The sequence below is a fragment of the Amblyomma americanum genome, chromosome 6 (assembly GCF_052857255.1).
Source record: "Amblyomma americanum isolate KBUSLIRL-KWMA chromosome 6, ASM5285725v1, whole genome shotgun sequence".
NCBI lineage: Eukaryota > Metazoa > Arthropoda > Arachnida > Ixodida > Ixodidae > Amblyomma > Amblyomma americanum.
In genome coordinates this window covers 10,067,161-10,085,523 of record NC_135502.1, presented here as the reverse complement: position 1 = coordinate 10,085,523, position 18,363 = coordinate 10,067,161, and the positions used below count along the sequence as shown (strand labels likewise).

Sequence of the window (18,363 nt, the reverse complement as noted above, 5' to 3'; positions counted from 1 at the left end):
TCCCAAGACGCAACAGTAGTCTCCTTCCACCAGGAGATGTGCAACACGATATCAGTATGTCAATCTATGACCGTCATGTCCCACGCATAGAAATATTGCCTTTTGCTACTGATGACGGTGGCCAGCGAACTAGCACCAAGCTTCGGCCAATGAGAGGAGAGGAAGTTTGAACTTTGGTCTCAATATCGGGCATGAAGGCAGTGTTTGCAAGCCCGGCTGAACCCTGCTGCGTCACCCAATCTTCAAGGGTACGAGCATTAAGAATGCCGCCACATGAATGGACCACACGGATGCGCTGAACTATCCTTCCTGCAGAGAAAGACTGCTGTAGCACGCTGTGTGGCGTCGAGGGGGTCCTGTTTTTGGAAGAGTGGCTGCAAAAAATTACGGCGCGCTCTGTCTGAACCTCGTCTCAGTTAGTCGAAAACTTTTCGAGACCTGCATAACGAATTCGAATATATATAGTTTCGAATAATTCTTAACATCGATTCATTCAGCGAATCGAAGAGAAGGATATTTGATTCACTGTTCAAAAATTCTTCCACCCCTATGTGACATTATTTCTGCCTCCTTGCATTCAAGTTCCCATGCACGTTCCAGCGAAGCTTTGACAGAAGTTGTCCTCAGATATTAGGAAGAGGAATTTCACTATAGCAACTACTAAAGGAAAAGAGCAAGAGGTATCATTTAGGACATACCAGCGTGTTTACAGGAGACCAGTACCGACGTCGAAAATATGTGCGTCAAAATAATGATTGTTGTAGTGCATCGTTGTTGGTAATAATGACTCACGAGAGTAAATAACGAAACGAACAAAAGAAATATAAGAGAAAGAATGGTGTGAAATGCAATGGAATTCAAATCAAGTGGTGAGCAGTTTAAGTAAAAGAGGCTTACAGGCGTGTATTCATTCCCCTATCCTGAAAGCAAAAGGGCGAGCCAATGGCATGCTCAAATAAAAAAATCTGACAGTCTGATGATGGACAACCAAACCAAACACACTTGTGCATGGCAATTCCACCTTGCAGAGGATGCTAAAAAAAAGCCTGCATTTGTGAACAGTGGGATGAACGCGATGCCTGGCGTAGGTCAGTTCCTATTACCTGCGAAAACATCTGTGTATCCGGTGCCTATTGTATCCGGTGCTCTAGCTTGCACGGAGCTTCAGGCCGTGCTGCAGACCTTGTTCCGTTGCACCTACGCGCTCTTCACCTAAGTACTCGTCACGGCCAGCATTAGCATTGCACGCGCCTTCGGACATTTAACCTCGCTCGTTATGGGGTACGACAACTGAAACTAATTACAAAAAATTAATTACTTTACAGAAGAAAGTGTTACGCATATGCGAAAATTATCATGGCGAAAATAGGGAACTAAGAACGCATCCACTTTTTTTAAAGTACAATATGCTGAGGGCAGACAAGGTATACTACTTTAAGTTGCTACGATGGATACATAAAAATCGCTTGTATGTCACATCCACAGACAGAATAAACTTGTACGCTATCAGAGACCCGAAAATAGAGATGCCGAGGATAAGGACAAATTATGGTCGTCAAGCACTTTCTTTTCAAGTTATCAGAATTCTCAATAGAAGAGATATAAATATTAATTACAGTAAACCCTTCTCCACTTTCAAAAACGAATGTAAGGGAGCTCTTCTCTGCAGCGATGTCACCTATAGCAATCGCTAAAATTTCTTATGCGAGCAAGTTGTGGTCTATTTTTTCTTTTTTTTTTACTGATTCTGTGTTCGCCTCTCTGTACTCTTTTTTGTGTTTATATGTACATAATGTCTTGTTTTTCAGTAGGCTAGAACAAGCCTTAAGTAGAACTTTGTTATTTGATGTAGTGTTTCATGTATGTCTTGGTCCTTGTTTCTTATTTATATACTCATCGTACATTTATTATGCAAATTTTTTGTCACGCGCTTCTGTCTTTTTTTTTTCGTATGTATTTTCCTCTGTATAACGCTTACATCTGGCCTACTTTTTTTTACCGGCCCGCCGGACTGTTATAATTTGTAATTTGTATGTTTGTTTGTCATGTAGTAGGGGGCTGAGGCCCTGTCAGGCAACATTGTGCCTTTAGCCTCAGCCCCTTCTTAGGCAAACGTCTAAGCAACAAATAAAAAAATAAAAAAAGAAAAAAGAAAGAAGAAATATTCCTGTCGGCGGCATTGCCGAAGCATTGAATGGGCGTGTCGTTCGTGGCATGTCCCGGAAACCCGCCAACATTGCCGACACCTGTGACACGCGTTCTCCACCGTTCGCTGCACTTCTCTCGATGGTTGATAAATCGCATGTGCGCTGCACCAGGCCGCCGTCGACAACACGAGCTTGGTGAGCGCATGTCGGCCGTCAGCGTACCCTGTGTCCTGTATGCTTCAATTCCACTGCGAGGCGGGGACGGCGGAAAATCGCACGTCGATGTGGATGCGAAGCTCTGATTTCCGTTTTGTGCTTCCTGTGCTGAGGATGTTTGAGTGCCTATTCCGGTGAATTCGTACCTCATATATAGCCTTGAACAATAACTGCGCTGTACACGCCAGTGTTGCCGTACGCAGTAATTGGTTGCCAGGTGCGTACTCTTAATTCTATAGACTTTGCGGCTAACCGCAGCTAAGTCGATGCGCGTTGAAAAGGTACGTGGAAAAGTTCTCTGCGCTGGAATACTTAAGCACAGTTTCACCCATATTGTGTGCAGTTGTGGAATCTTGAAGGCGCGTCAGTTAGTGACAAAATTCGCAATGATCCTCACCTGTAAAAGTAATATGACGTTAGCGAGGGCTCGTACATAGGTGCAAGGTAGTTACCAATGATAGTACAAGCTAATTAGGAAGCAGCTTTCCAGATGATTAACTTCGTTAACCCTCGGAGGGACCGAACGGTGGGCACAGACAGAATAAATTTAGCGCTAAAGACTCGACCATTGAGAAAATTCCTGTAATTTTCCAAGTTTTCCCAATGTTTTAGCAGAACACGACTTTATGGGCTGGGTTTCGCGCAGTTTATTTCTCTAAAATAAAATTGCGCTTGGGAGATTCGTTGCACGCACCTTGTCTGCTTGTTTCCAAATGCACGCGCGACACGTGAGGTGGAAACAAGATTCGCACTGGAAGAGGATGTTGCGAAACTCTTGTCGCTTCCGTGGCAATGAATAGTTTTCTTTATTTGTCTTTTGGCTTCAAGAACGCGCTCACTGGTTGCGCTCGGCTGCCGGCGATGTTTTTGTGGCTGCTTTTCATCTCGGTGGTATGCGTTACCGGTGCTGCAAAGAAGAAAAGCCCACCGCACATTGTATTTGTGCTGGCGGACGATCTGGTGAGTCGATTACATGCCCCCTACTTGTTGACTATATCTAGAAAAAAAAAAAGAAAACGGATCGTCGACGTAGCTTTGTCAGTTCAAAGCACACACGACGGTTATATTGAGAAAAAAAAATCTTGTACTTCCCATAATTATTCATCAACTTTTAATCTCCTTAAGTGTGCGGCTTTTGAAAGTCCCCTCCAAGCAACACACTGCGAACTGCGCTCACAGGACGATTACGATTCTTCCTAATGCGAAATTTGAGCTCAGCTTTGTCGGTGGCTCAGGCTCTGTAGGCTCGTTTTTTTTTTTGCTTTTCTGGGTCATTGGCACGTCTGGCGATGATCCACGGCATCAATTGTCAATTTTTACTTTTCCTTAACATCTTTGGACCTGCGTTGTGATAACATGCATACAAGAAGTACTAACTCAAGGAGCATACCTTGTTTGCGCACTGATTATAAATGACAAATGTTGTCTTATAATCTCCCCGGTGTTTTAAACACATATCAACATACCGCGGGATATACAAAAGCTGTGCAGTGGAAATATTTTGTTCAAATGTCTTTCTATGTCTCCCCTTGTTGATTGTTGAACGTTTGCTTGAGTGTTAATGCATTTTTTTCTACATATGTATGACCATTTCAGTGTTCTAATTTTTTTAACATTATTCGAGTCAGTGTATATATATATATATGTGTCGAGTGTTTTCTCCATTTAATCTGCTACTGTACGTGTGTGTGACTGGTTTTGAAAATTTCCTGCACCGCTCGTGTGCGACTTCTTGTAGGGGTTTCCTGGACCCAGTCAAGCTGCCATGCAGCGTTTAGCCAGGAAACCTCCAGTTGAACCAGGAAAATAAACTTATTGACTATATTATTTAGATAGCGGTATAAGTTGAAGACGACCATGTGCAATGCACAGTGAGCGAAAATGTGCATATATTCGGTTAGCAGTATTAGTTGAATAGCAGAAGAAGACGATGTGCAGTGCACAACGCGAGAGCGTGTTGCAGTTTAACACCAGGCGTTATCGGCTGCAGGGACAGCCTAGCGCTCTCATGCAGTGACCATCGAAGCTGATCTGTTCACTGCACCGCGGGTTCAGATCCCAGCGCAATGTTTATTTTGATTTATTTATTTATGGTTTGCCTAGGTTTGCACTGACAGCGGCGACGCAGCTCTACCCACGGACGGGCGCTTAACAGCTGCGCTCTAAAAGAACATTGTGATCAATTTCTCAAAGCACCTACTAAAACAACAGCACACTCTGTTCTTCCAAGGTTTTCGTCAGCCCATTATGGGTACTATTTGCATGTTTTGCCCCTTATAACTGATCTCATCTAGCGTTCCCACCAGCAGCACATTTTGTTCCCTGCGACCACAAACTATAACCTTTATTTCACTAAGGCTGACGATGCTAGCAGTATAGGCCGTCTTTTGTTTGAGTCTAACGCATTCAAAGAACTTGCATGAGGAGTTTATAGTGGCATCAAATTAGGCGAAAACTTTAAACTAATTGAATCGTATTGCGCTCTTAAATTCCCACCACATGGAAAGAAGAAATAAAAATACTTATCACTTAGATTATCCGTCACGTCATACACAATAAAGCAAATATTATCTGCTCAAAAATCTTTCAACTTAAAATCTTGCGCGACCACAACAAACCACCTTGTTATTGCCATACAAAGCATCAAATGTCCATTAAATGCTGGTAGACAATCCTACTTTGCTAATTTTACTAATCCGCTAAATAACATTATAAGGATGTCACAAACAATATTTTGGAGGTATCTCTACACCAAAGGGCATAGAGATAACCCAGCCTCGAGTTCGCCAATTCATTGGATCATGATTTTCGGGCTGTTTTTACTAGCGATAAAGGCAAACTTCCTAACTTAAGCCCTCGCACAATGAAGCACATTAAACTGTTAACTGTAAATGGGAGCTGGTTACTCAATCTACTATTAAATCTGGACAAACAGTGTAACCAGGACAAAAATAAGATTGCAAACTCTATCGTCAGAAATACGCCGTATTGGCGGCTAAATATTTAATTATAATGTTTAATAAACCACTAAAAACATGAGCCTCCCCTGTAAGATGGGAAAAACAAGAATTATTCCAATACACAAGTCACGAAGCAGAGCTGATATAGCACTAACATTTGACCAATCTTCAAGAACAGCTGAGTATCTAAGATACTTGAGTACATTTTGACAGCGGCACCACTGCGCCATGAGTGGTATAGGACTCCCTGGGATCTATGAATGTAAAGTATAGAATGACCATCTGCATATATAGGAATAAACCCACTACGCTATCGCGTCATACCGTTAATGCAAGCTTAAGTGTCCCCTCCAGTTTTGTTATTCATAATTATTTCCTGCATTTATTAAAAGGACTCTCAATATAGGTGCGGCATTTTGGGATGCTATTAAATTTTTGAAGGTATTTAATCTAGTTACAATTAATAATCTAATTAGTAAGGTAGAAACGACACAAAGTCATGATTTATAGTTAACTGGATTAGGAATTACAACACTGAACGCAGCTTCTAGAAAACAATCATCAAGCTTCCCATATAGTTCTTTTTGCACCTGGTATATCCCAGGGATGTGCACTGGCCGTTATCCTCTTCCGAATTTTCATCAACGATTTAGTGGCTAATCTTTACTTTGACATATAGCAGTACCAAACGAATGCATCGTTATCTGTAAATGAACACTAGATGGTAACGAAAAACTTAATAATGCGGTTATAACTAGAACAAAATAGCGCGCCGAGTGGGAGGTGACACTCAACTCTACTTAATCTGCTTCTATGACAGTAGCAAGGAGGAAACATAAATCGCACTTTCTGCACACTAGTTATTACATACCACTCGCTTCAGTCACTGAACATAAATATTGCGACCTACTAATAACACGTGACCTAAGATGGAACGCTTACGTAGACGGGAATACTTCACCTGCTCTAAAGATTCTATTAGACGATGCCTGTGATTAGCCCCTACTTAAACTTTATTACTGCAGTTACAGCGCTTCGGTTACATCAATTCTTGAATAATCTAACGTCTCTCGGTTCCTTTACACTAATAAAAATATAACCAAAGTTGAAGCAGTTCAAAGAAAAGCAGTCAGGTTAATATTTATCACAACAAAATCTCCGATTCGGGAATGAAATTTGTGAGAAAATTTGAGATCACTGTGGTAACCCGCATTGGAGCAATGCTAAAGCACTGACGCCTCCTCGGCACTTGTCGCCGCTATTTGCTCCTCTTTACCTCTATTAACTCCTTTTTGGCTCTATTGCCCAAATTTACCTGAGAATTCGTGCAATTCACCTAATTCCCACCACGCTTCGTTCCAAACATTCAAATTTGGCGGTCACGTGTTGCTACATTTCCGGCGTTTCAAATTTGTCGCCACTTTTGCCCTAGCCACGGCCACTTTTTGCACATTTTTGGCTATAATTAATTAACTATTAATTCGATCACCGAAATTTTTTGGCCACAGAGTTGACGGTAACCGGGTTTACAAAGTTGTAAACATTGATAAGGATATTACTTACAATGGGCTTACAAGCCTGCGATCCAAGGTCGCGGGTTCGACTCTCACCTGCGGCATGTGGTTTTTCTTCTGCTTTCTAATAAATTGCATTTAAATAATTACCCTATTATTCTGCCATTGAAGAACATCACATATTTAAAAGCAAGCATCCCCTATGCTCCTTAGTTTCGATTACTGTTGGCTTCCGCCATACATACACACTTAAAAACATGAGGGTTTACTGACGCCTCGACTGGAGACCAGTCTTCAGACGACGAAACGTCAGTAAACCCTTGCAATGTTTTTAAGCGTGCACCAGCCTAATTTTTGAGTAAATAACTTCTGGTTTCTGTCGAGCACTGGAGCATCTAGACCTGCGCCCACTGACAGAAACGAAGGTTCTCGGCCACTCGCCGCGGCGGTCGTCGGCGGTGAAGGCCTCCACGGCACTACGCCTCTATTTGAGGACTTCTGGCCTGCACGATAGGCTGTAACTTTACTGAACGCTGTGACTTTTCATAGTGACTTTAATTTCCTGCAACTGTCTTTTCTCCTTCTTTTTCTCCCCTCACCCCTTTCCCCCGCGCAGGGTAGCAAACCGGCTATTCGTCTGGTTAACCTCCCTGCCTTTCCTCCTCCTCCCCCTCTGGTTTATAGTGCTTTCTTCTCAATGTCACAAGGTCAAGTGGCCTAGATGGCAGGTTAGCCTCTTGGACCTTTTATAAAGAAGACACCATGACAACACCTTAGAGCAGCAATGTGTAATGATGTAAAAATTGCGAAAAACACCCCGCTACCGAACATATTCGCATCTGGCCCAAGTACAGAAATCGGCTGCAATTTTTTTGCACAAAATTTTCCCATGTCACTCAATCGATCCTAAAGTTTTGATAAACGCCTCCAAAGTAGGAAGCCCGCGCCTGTAGATATTCTTGGCAGTTGTTTCTCTGCAGAAACAAAATGGAACATACCTATTTGGCATTTCGCAGGGCTGGGCTGACACGAGCTTTCACGGGTCGGCACAGATACCGACTCCCAACCTGGACGCCCTGGCCAGCACGGGTGTGCTGCTCAACAATTACTACGTTCAGTCGTTATGCTCGCCCTCGAGGGGTGCCCTCATGACTGGCCTCTACCCCGCGCACAACGGTCAGCTACCGCCCATTCTCGGCCTTATGCGGTTTGTGTGAGCGTTAATGCAGAAAATATTGGGTCCGCCAAATGTTCCCAGGTCACAGCGTCTGCTTTTGAGTCTTGTGGTGGAGAATTTAGGACACTCCTGGAGCTAAAAATTCTGGGGGGTGTGTAGGAGCCTCGTCCTCAAGCCTTAATATATTGGTGGCTTCATAGAGACTGCAAGTGCATGACTGTACTTTTCAAATGCAGACCATTTGGTCTGGGAACTTTTGATCCGGCAGTCTTTTAAAAGGAAGAACTGCAGCACTCGAATATGACCACGGAGGAAAAGAACGTGCTCTGCGAGATCAGGCAGGTTTATTAAACCGGTTTAATTCTGCAAAACAGCAAGCCCAGGCAAAATGAAAACTTTCGCTGGTTAGCAAAGGGATTCAAACTTGTAGTGCTCATGGCGATAATCACATAAGAAATGAAGTGGGAATGAAATGAAATAGGAAATAAGAAGAAATGAATTAGGAACAGCATGAGCGCTGTGTTCCTCCTTTTCTTCTTCGTCGTGTTTCTCGTTGAATTTTTCGAACTTGCATCTACTCCAAATCGCCCAATCCTCGTCAACTGCATTCTTCTTGCCCAAGCGGGCGTTCAGTAACCAAAATCAAAAAAATATTTTCTGTCATGACCTGGACGAAATATATGAAATGTACATATGAGCTTCATTCATATTATTCAGCAATAGTAAATTTACCTCTCTGAAATTCTCCCAGACAATGTATTCCCTAGATATAAACCAAAACCAAACGTTTGCCGCTTCGAGCAGGCGGTTGGTTGAGACTCGGGTTGCCAATCTGGTAGTCAGTCTAGTTCACTCGGTAGCACAGATGCCTTCGTACGGCGATGATCTTCGAGCCCCGAAGCAGCGTGAATTGTTCTTAGAATGCAAAAATTTCAAAAAGCGACGCATCTCGCTTTTTCGGCATGATGACTGCCTTCAGGTGGACGGTAATCGCACCTAGTTCTTTGTTCGAACACGCTTCAGTTAAGAAGGGTACGTAGACACAGTGCTAGGTTGGGCCACGTGCCACTCAACGCGTTATTAAAAACACTGACTGCGACACAGCAGGAAATGGTTGAGGGCAAAGAACGGAGGCAAGAAGCCACGCGTTAACGCTCCCCAAGCTTGTATCTTTTATTGAGCGAGTCCGGAAAAGGGCCATGCGTCAAGAGTCAGTGCGTGAACTTAACGGACAGGAAGTGCGAGAGAGAAACTGCAGGGAGGAAATTAGAGTGAGCGTCGAGCGGTTGTGAGTATACCACGCAGCTGTTTAGTGTAATTCAGCCATCCAAGCTACATAGCTTCAGCTGTTTTCATGGTGGGGGTACTCCGTACAATAAGGCGAAAAAATTTACGCTACGAACAGACATCTGCGGCGAAAATTGTGCTAAAGCATTTTTCTGGGGAGTGAAGGTGGGCGGAGGGGATCGAGGCTGGCGGTAGGTGTGCGGGCAGCCTTCTAACTAGGAGCAGGGGGAGGGGGGGAGATGACTGGTGAGTGGTGCTTCTCAATGGCGGAGGCCCCTCGCTTGAGCTGGAGGCTTCACTTCAACAGACACAAGTCTAGGATTCTTGGGCATCGATTTCAGCCGCGAGGCAACTGTGGCATATTCTTGACAACAAAGCGCGCAGAAAACGACGAGTACGAAGACGAGAAGACAGAGACAAGCGCTACCCTGCGTCTTCTCGTCTTCGCCATCGTTGTTTTCTGAGCGCGTAGTTGTCAAGAATGGATTACCAACTATCCCGAAATCACACCTTATTGCTGAATATTAAAAGGTACTCTTATAGAAATACTGAATTCCTATCCGTAGCAAAATTTTTCTTTTCAAGTTTTTCTCGCATCGAGTAATTAAGACTTCCATACAAAACCGATGAGGGACGTTTATGACGATAGCAGAAACGTTAATAGAAATAAACAATGCAAGCCTGCCGAGGAAAGATCATCGAATATATTGATTGGTATAGTGGACTTTTAAGATATGTCAAAAAATTGCGTTAATGAATAAAGGAAAACAGAAGCAGTATCCAAGAATTTTTGAAAATAATTTGGTAAGATTTCGCACAAAAAGTTAATTTACGAATTACACGATATACTTCAAAGCGATAAGTTAGTAAAATGTATCTCTGCGTATCTTACCGATAGGAAACGGTACGTGACCATCAGCGAAAACTGTTCTGACAATGTGACTGCAGATTCTGGCTTTCCCCTGGGTTCGGTAATTGGTCTTCTCCTTTTCCTGCTACTTATAAGTCATTGTCCAGGATGTTCCTGCTAAAATGAAACTTTATGTTGATGATTCTGTGTTTTTTAATGAGATTCATTGTACAATGAATGTCAGTGAATGTCAATGTCAGTGAATGTCAGCTGTATAGGGCTCTTCATGATATTACCGCTTGGTGCGAATATTGGCAAATCTCATTGAACTCTAAAAAAAAAACGTTTTGATAAAAATCACACATAAAATAAATTCTTTGAAATCAGTTTACACTTTTAACGGTACAAATCTCTTTGGAATGGAAACTTAGATATCTCGGACTGTGGATCACCAGTAACATCAGCTGGACGAAACACATATACTGTACAGCTAATACTGCAAACGTCAAGCTGTTTTTTTTCTGAGGCGAGCTCTAAAGCTTTCTACTCTTTCAATTCGTCGTCCTGCCTATAAATCAATTGTTCTTCCTACTTTCAATAATGCATCTATTATCTCAGAACCCTACGCAAAAACTAACATTGATAAGTTCAAAAAATTACAGAAAAATGGCGTAAGATTTATTTATAACAACTTTAAGCGAGCATCAGTTACTGGCTTGTTAACAAGAGCTAACGTGCCATAAATAGGTAAGTCAAAGAAATCGTCTCAGCTGACTTAGGTTCTTATTTCAATTAATTAAAGGCCACTGTAAAACCGACCTTTCCGAAATAATCTCCTCAACCGGATAAGCTACTGGGCAAAGGTATGCCTTAACAATAACTACATTTCAGACGTGCAATAACTGTTATATGTATCCTTTTTCTCAAGTATGCCGCAACTGCCTGGAATAACCTTAGTGACATTAAAGTTATTTATTCATCACTGACATCATTTGCTTCCCTTCTTCGGGAATGTTCTTTGATACAGATGTTTTCTGTCGTTGCTAATTTTGGTTCAATCTGCAACTACTTATTTGTGGTTTGCCATTCTATTTTGTTTTATAGATTGTTCTTCTGCCACCTTGTTAAAACCCTCAAAATGTGGGGTTGCAGTGTTAAAAAATAATAAAAATAAAAGCAATTTCTCTTTGAAAATTCCGCTTGCTAAGAATTTCTGTGTATGTTGAATTTCCCGACATCTTGAGGCTGCTTCCGTGTCTTCTTCAGCGCTGTGTGAAGCTGCATGAAATAGGCAAATTTATGCAAGGCTGTCCTATGCAGTGGGCGGGCACGAGGCTGCGTATACAGCTGGCAGGACCTACCATTTTCTGTGGCTTTTGGCGCAGTTTAAACGGGGAAGGATTACAAAGAAGCCCGTTTAGCGTTGATGTCCCTGCTCTTGTCTATCCAGCTCATGTTCGCACTGTTCCGTAAAAATGCTGCGTTCGGCTTTCGCGATTGCGAAAATTATTGCGGCGCTGCTAAACTCTTCTCGAGAAGTTAGCCACACGTATATATATATATATATATATATATATATATATATATATATATATATATATATATATATATATATATATATATATATATATATATATATATATATATATATATATATACGCCAGAGCAATAAAATGAAGAGTATTGATCCTTTATTAGCTCACAGTAAGACAAACTTCGTCGTTTGTTATGATCACTTGCTTGCGATATATTGCAGGCATCGAATTTCCTCTGCTGGGTGCGGAGCCGACGGGTCTTCCTCTAGAATACAAGATAATGCCCGAACACCTCAAAGACCTGGGCTACGAAACTCATCTTGTAGGAAAGGTAAAGACCACAGATTTTTCTTGAAGCCCCGCTGCCAGTGATTTTGATGGATGAAAACATCCGCGAATAATCCAGTCAGTGGTTAATGTGCTCGGCTCCTGACCCGAAATACGAGATTTCGATCCCGGCGGTGGCGGTCGCATTTCAATGGAGGCGAAATTAGCGCTAGACGCCCGTGTACTGTGCGGTGTCAGTGCACATTGAAAAATCCCAGACGGTGTAAATTATACGCAGTCCTCCACTGCAGGCGTTCTTCATAGCCTGGGTCGCTTTGGGACGTTAAATCTCACAAACCAGTGAAACCAGTTTGTGAGAATGTAACATTCTGAACCATTTGTCTAGACCGTCCATTGGCTCAGTTCATCTTTCTGGGTGTAGGCTTCGCCACGTATCATCCCAATGCTCTGATTCAGGCAAGTAATAGCATTTTTACAGCGATACAGCTGTAAGGTCGCCATGTTTGTAATTTCAGGTCGGCCGGGAGAGTGGAAAACAATGGCACTTACGTAGCGTTCGTGTCTTGTATCACGCTGTAGGCAACGCTGGCTTTTCAACTGGCACCAAAGCAGTCACAGTCACCCCCGCATGCAGTTAAAAGGAAAGGGGGGAGAGCTGGGAACAAGGAATGAAAATATCAGACGCGTGTCGTAGCCGCCGTGCATGCCGAGGCAGCAATGACGCCGCCCGCGGTTTCCGGAGCCCCGCCTCCAGTAATAGAAAATGTTGAATTCTATCGTGCTCTTTCTCTTTTTTTTTAAGAAAAGGAAATAGCACAATAACTGTCTCACTTCTCGGTGGATACCTCAACCGCGCCTTGAGGGAAGCGAAGAAGATGGGTGTGAAAGAAGAAAGAGAGAAAGAGGAGCTGTAGTGGAGGGCTCCAGAATAATTTTGAACACCTGGTAGCCTACCAGAACTGTGCTCATGTAGTCTTCAAGGTTTGCAGCTTAAAGGGTGTCTTGAATGCTCCACTACATGGCTGTTGTCTGTGGCTTTTGCGCTAGCCATTCCAGAAAAGCAAACACTGTTGCCTGATGAGTTTTGTCGGGGGTATACGCTATGTGGCTCTGGTCTGACAGCTTCAGTGAAGATGGATGGAACAGCTTTATTGTCCAACAACTCCCCCCCTCCTGCCTGGACGACGGCTGGGAGCCCTTGGATCCCGACGGCGTCTTCGGCCAGCCGGACGATGCGTAATTGAATCTGTGGGTCAGAGCGGAGTAGTAGGGTCTCCCGTCGTCCTACCGTCCTAATATTACGACCTTCAGGTGCACCTGTGGGAATCCTCATTTCATATGGTTGAGATGAGCCCTCTTTTTGGCAGTCTGTCAGTCTACTGCCCCGGATAGTAACGGCTGCAAGCAACCGCCGGGTTCGGATATAAGTTTGTTTGCAGGAGACGCCATGTTGCTGCCCGACCTTTGTCTAACGAGGGGTCTGCAGGTGTGTATTTGGTTCGTCCCATTGTGTACTGTTGTGTAATCTCACTACAGCTGGCTAAGCGGTCGCGTCCCGTGAATGGGTCTGGCAGCACACGGGCTTGGAAAGTAAAACCGGCAGCCAATTCGTGAGCCGCCTTGTTCCCAGTTAGGGAGGCGTGCGCGGGAGCTCAGATAATTTGCATCGGCCTGTCGTCTCGGCAGGCCTTTAAAATTCTTAGTGCTTCAGAAGATACCCTTCCTTTCGCGTAGTTCTTCACGGCCGGCTTGGAGTGGCGCATTATGATTTTGGCTATTGTTCTCGCTATCACAAGCGCTATTGAAGATTCTTCCGCCATTTCTGCCCTGTCTGTTGTGGCCGATCCGCTAGCCATAAGTTCCTTATCCGCGTTCACCACGGCTACGACCATCCCTCAGTCGGTCGTCCCCGTAGTCGGCGGCGTCCACATAGACCACGTACTGTGAATTTTTGAAGCGTTTCTCCAGAACTTCAGCCCTCTTCTCTCCCCGCGTTTTGTGCTGCTCTGGCTGCATGTTTCACGGTAGTGGGGGAAGGCGGGTCCGCACCTCCCACGGCAGGTCGGCCTTGACGTCTTGCTGTCCATCGTAGCCGATTGCTAGCTTCGTTAGAACATGCTTTCTGGTGGCGTTGCTCGCGATTCTTGCGTATTGCGATACCAGGCAGGCTTCTATGATTGCTTCCAACATATTGTTAAACCCTAAGATCATTAGTCTGATAGTTATTGGTAGCCCCAACGCTTGGATGACACATTTTCGAATGATACCCTCGATCTTCTGCCTCTCGCACAGCTTGAGGCTGAGATAGGTGGTCACGTAGGCGATCCTACTTATGACGAAGGCCTGGACTAGTCTTGCAAAGCTGGCTTCTTTCATTCACGATCGTTTACTGTCGATCCTTCTGATGAGCCTAATGGTTTGCTAAGCGCAGGCTTAGAGTTTCTTTATCGTTTCCCTGTTGCGTCCATTTGCCTGGATCAACCGTCCCAACATTCCGATATAGTTTACCTTTGGAATTGGACGCCCTCAGGCTGAAGGAAAAAAAATCAATTACAATATTCCTCATGGACGTGGACAATTTGTTGCAACCTCCATTACTAGTCAAAGTGCAATATAGTAGACTGTGATATATGTATAGCGGAGAGAAAACCACATTAGTGGCAATAGTTATATATTTTTTCAGCAATATCTGCTGCATTTCACTTGTTTTTGAGTCTAAAGCCTTACTAGCCCCATTACGAGACAATCCTGCGCCTTGTGTGTGTTAGTGTGTGTGTACTAGCAGATGGTACAGAAAATCCCAGCGATGGCAAAAAAATAGCGTGACGTCATCAAGCGGCCGCAGGACGCAAACAGCAAGCCGAGTGTCGCAATTTCAGACAATAACATACATTCGGATCATCTTATATACCCCCCACTTGCTGAACTCATTGTGGCGCCAGTTTTCCCGACTACATTCTTACCAGAATTATGAGCAACTGTTTATCGTACCGCGAACCGACGATTCGAACCGACGACATATACACCTTTAATTATGAGTCTTCCCAGACCTTAAATCGTCTTTTTAGACGCGGTTTAACTCTCCACCGAAATGTGAGACAATTACTGCGCCATTTCCTTTACTCAAAAACCAATTTTTGTATTAAAATTGTGACGCAACCGTTCATCGTAAATGGTTGTGGGTCGTGTCATAAGATTTCTTGTTTCATACAACATACGTTTCTTAGTCAGGTTGGAGGCTGCAGCTCGTGAAAAGTATTCGAACCAAGTGTCCGAGCGTTTTCCTCGGACCTCTGTGTATTCAGCGTTTGTGAAATCAGCGTTTATGAGGTCAGCGTTTGGAGGCGCATCTTCGTTTTATTGTTGAGTGCACAACCTGCGTAGAGGTCGAACAATAATCATTTTTTTATACCAGTAATTTTTTTCCATAGGTAACCAACCCTTCGAGCTCAAGATTTCTCGATGTATAAATTAACTACTGATGGGCATTCTTAGATACTGTATATTGTGCCTCTGTTCTGTTCAGAAATGATCATGTACGTTAAAAGGTTAAGATTACCAACCTCTGCGACTACCTCAGCGCAACGGTTCTTCACTCCTTCTTTTAACTTTCAATCCCGTGCATTCCTTCCCCCCTTTCCTTTTTCAACTTATGCCTCATGGCACACTTCTCGAATAAAAAAAAAAAAAAAAGAATTGAGAGTGCTATGTGCGCGTTTCAGTGCTCCCTACGCTAACACCTTTCTTCTTTCTTGTCAGTGGCACCTGGGGTACCACAACCTGGACTATACGCCCACGTCTCGGGGCTTCGATAGCTTCTACGGCTTGCACAACGGGCCAAACGATTACTATAAAGGAATTATGGAACAGGTGAGTGCGCACTAGTGTGTTGCCGGACCCTGCAAATTGAGGCTGTCCGTAAGTAAGGCAACGCGTAAGTAAGACAATCTCACTTGCAGCACGAGACAAGTTATGGAGGGTATTCAAAGGGTGCGACAGTAAATGAATATCGCTGCAACTTCTCCCTTAGGCGAAGCATCAAAATAGCGCTGTGAGCATTTTGGCGTTTGTTCAGTATAGTATACCATGTGCCATAGAACTTCCGCAAAAACAACAATTTGACGCTAAAGTTGTGTATCAAAGACCGTAAGTGTTGTTGTACTCGAGAGCAAACTGTGGTTGCACGTATTATTTAACTTCCTTTCGTACTCATTTATCCTCACACGGAACGTCTATTCCATGGGTGTCCTTACGAAGGTATAGGCAAATAAATAAGTCCCCCGCGCTAAACCTACCGACGCCACTTCAGCCTGCCGGCATGCCTGACGAAGCACTGGCTCCGCCAGCTCCATCTCCATCAAATGCTCCCGCCGCGACTCCCCCGCCGCTCACTCGGATGCTCTCGCCTAAACTACCAACGCTGCCGTCTTCCACGCCGCCACTTTCTACAGAATCGGCTTCTGTCTGTAAGGACATGTAAAGATCCTTGGTCAACCCGCTGGTTCTCCTCGCGACAACCGATCTGAATCCTCCTATGGATATCCTTCCTTCCCCGGTCGATGGCTGTGAACCGTCCGTGCTTCCTGCATGGCCGCCTGTAGATGATCTCGGTGGGCCTCCAGCTCCCACCTGACACTCTTATTTCCACCACCCGGCCTTAAGACGTGCTTAAGATCATCAACAAGGCTGCCAATCTGTCAGAACGCTCCTGTATGACATCAACCTCGATACCAAGCCAGTCCAGAGTCTGGCCTTCCGCAAGACCCATCGAGATCTTGGTGCCAACTTTATCTTGCACATTACCCGCATCAATCTCAGCTGTAAGCTGGTCAACGTCCACACCTACCATGTCAACCGCACCCTCCCCTACCTCGGTGCCATTCATTGCGTCGAGTCCGGCCTCTCCACCGCCAATGTCATGAAATATCTCGAGACCGACACTGCCAACATAATCACTGCGCGCTTCATAGGGTCTACCGAAACTGTACTCACTTCTTCTATGCTGACCGATGCAGACTCCTTCTCTGCTGATTAAATCACACTGTGGTGCTCGCAACGCTCTTAATAACAAAAAGAGGAGCACTTGCCAAAAAGAAAAAATTAAAAACAATTGACGTTTCGGGGCCCGTACGGCGCTTAAAACAACATCAAAATGACGATGCCAAAGGACGCACGAAAGAAAATGTTTTGGCTGAACACTATCAAGCTGCATCACATGTCATCGATTGGAACAACGCCTGAGTCATCGCGACGGAGAAGTATTTATCGTCCCGCTTACTTCTAGAATCACTTCATATCCAAACGACACCACATGGTTTGAACCGAACGCGGAATAATCTTCCTGACATTTACGCATGCTCATTACGTCACCTGCACCGTACATAAGTCACCACCTTCGTCCATCCGCTGCCATTGTGAACAAGGAACCCGTACGGGCCCCGAAACGTCAATTGTTTTTCCTTTTTTCTTTTTGGCAAGTGCTCCTCTTTTCTGTTATTATGCTCCCTCCTCGCCAGACAGGATTCCGTCAAACACTAGACTTCGCAAGGCTCTTCTGGTCATGTGTAAGACACATTCGAGCACGGCCTGGATACAATCTCCTCTCGTCTTGACTAGGAGGGCATTTCTCCCACGCCCAACAAGTCCGAACAACTACTTTTAACGGACTGTGCCTGTCAACGAGCTCAGAACTCACTCGTCACCCTAACCCTGGCCCGCTCCGCTATTCCAAATTTTCTCGTTGCTGCGTTCTTGGCATGCATCGGCACGTCGCCAGGACAATCCGGGCTATCCATACGGCTGTTTCTACCTGTCACTCTGTCATCCACTTACCGCGCTGCATTGTGAGGCAGGGCTCCTTCCCCCGTAAAGCGCACGCCTGTCAACTGGCTCACGGGCTAGCCCTTGACGAATTTCTTTACTTCATTCACCAAGACCCAGATGAACACGCTTGTTAGGCTGCTTTTCGTATTCCCATAACAGCCTCCACCGATACAGTTTATGAAACTGGTGTCTTTCACCCTCCTGGCGACCTGCGGCCGGCAAGTGGATCGCCTTTCCGGTACAGCTCATGGACGCTCACTTCTCAACCGGGCTACTTACTACTCGTACCATCCAGCCGCCCCTCTCTCTACGCCGGAATCTTCTAAACTTCGTAGAGTTCCTCGTGCCTTCAGTATGTCTCCGGTCCTACATGCTGGCCGCTGACATGCTGCTGCCTCTCACCTTAGTCCTCCCTTTCGATACTCATGGAGTGACGGATGATACGTATGTCTATCACATGGCTTCTCGCAGCTCCGACATCCCGGTCCTCTCTCAACTTCTCTCTACCCCTATCACTCACACTAGCGGTCCTTTCCTACGCACCCCATACTTTCTCTTGCTCGAGG

The 18,363-nt window shown here is 44.6% G+C and overlaps 1 protein-coding gene across 3 annotated transcripts in view; it reads left to right on the top strand.

Moving 5' to 3' along the window:
* Nucleotides 1-2,300: 2,300 nt before the first annotated feature.
* Nucleotides 2,301-18,363, top strand: part of LOC144136283 (arylsulfatase B-like) — a 38,782-nt gene continuing 22,719 nt past the window's right edge. Inside the window, exons 1-5 of one of the 3 annotated variants that reach the window (XM_077668504.1) lie at nucleotides 2,301-2,580; nucleotides 3,192-3,323; nucleotides 7,854-8,013; nucleotides 11,908-12,017; nucleotides 15,734-15,844. In XM_077668504.1, the coding sequence (XP_077524630.1) occupies nucleotides 3,225-3,323; nucleotides 7,854-8,013; nucleotides 11,908-12,017; nucleotides 15,734-15,844 (480 nt within the window). In that variant the 5' untranslated portion in view covers nucleotides 2,301-2,580; nucleotides 3,192-3,224. Of the gene's footprint in view, nucleotides 2,645-3,191; nucleotides 3,324-4,501; nucleotides 4,615-7,853; nucleotides 8,014-11,907; nucleotides 12,018-15,733; nucleotides 15,845-18,363 lie in introns of those variants that run through there. The other 2 variants (XM_077668503.1, XM_077668505.1) reach the window with 2 other exon arrangements.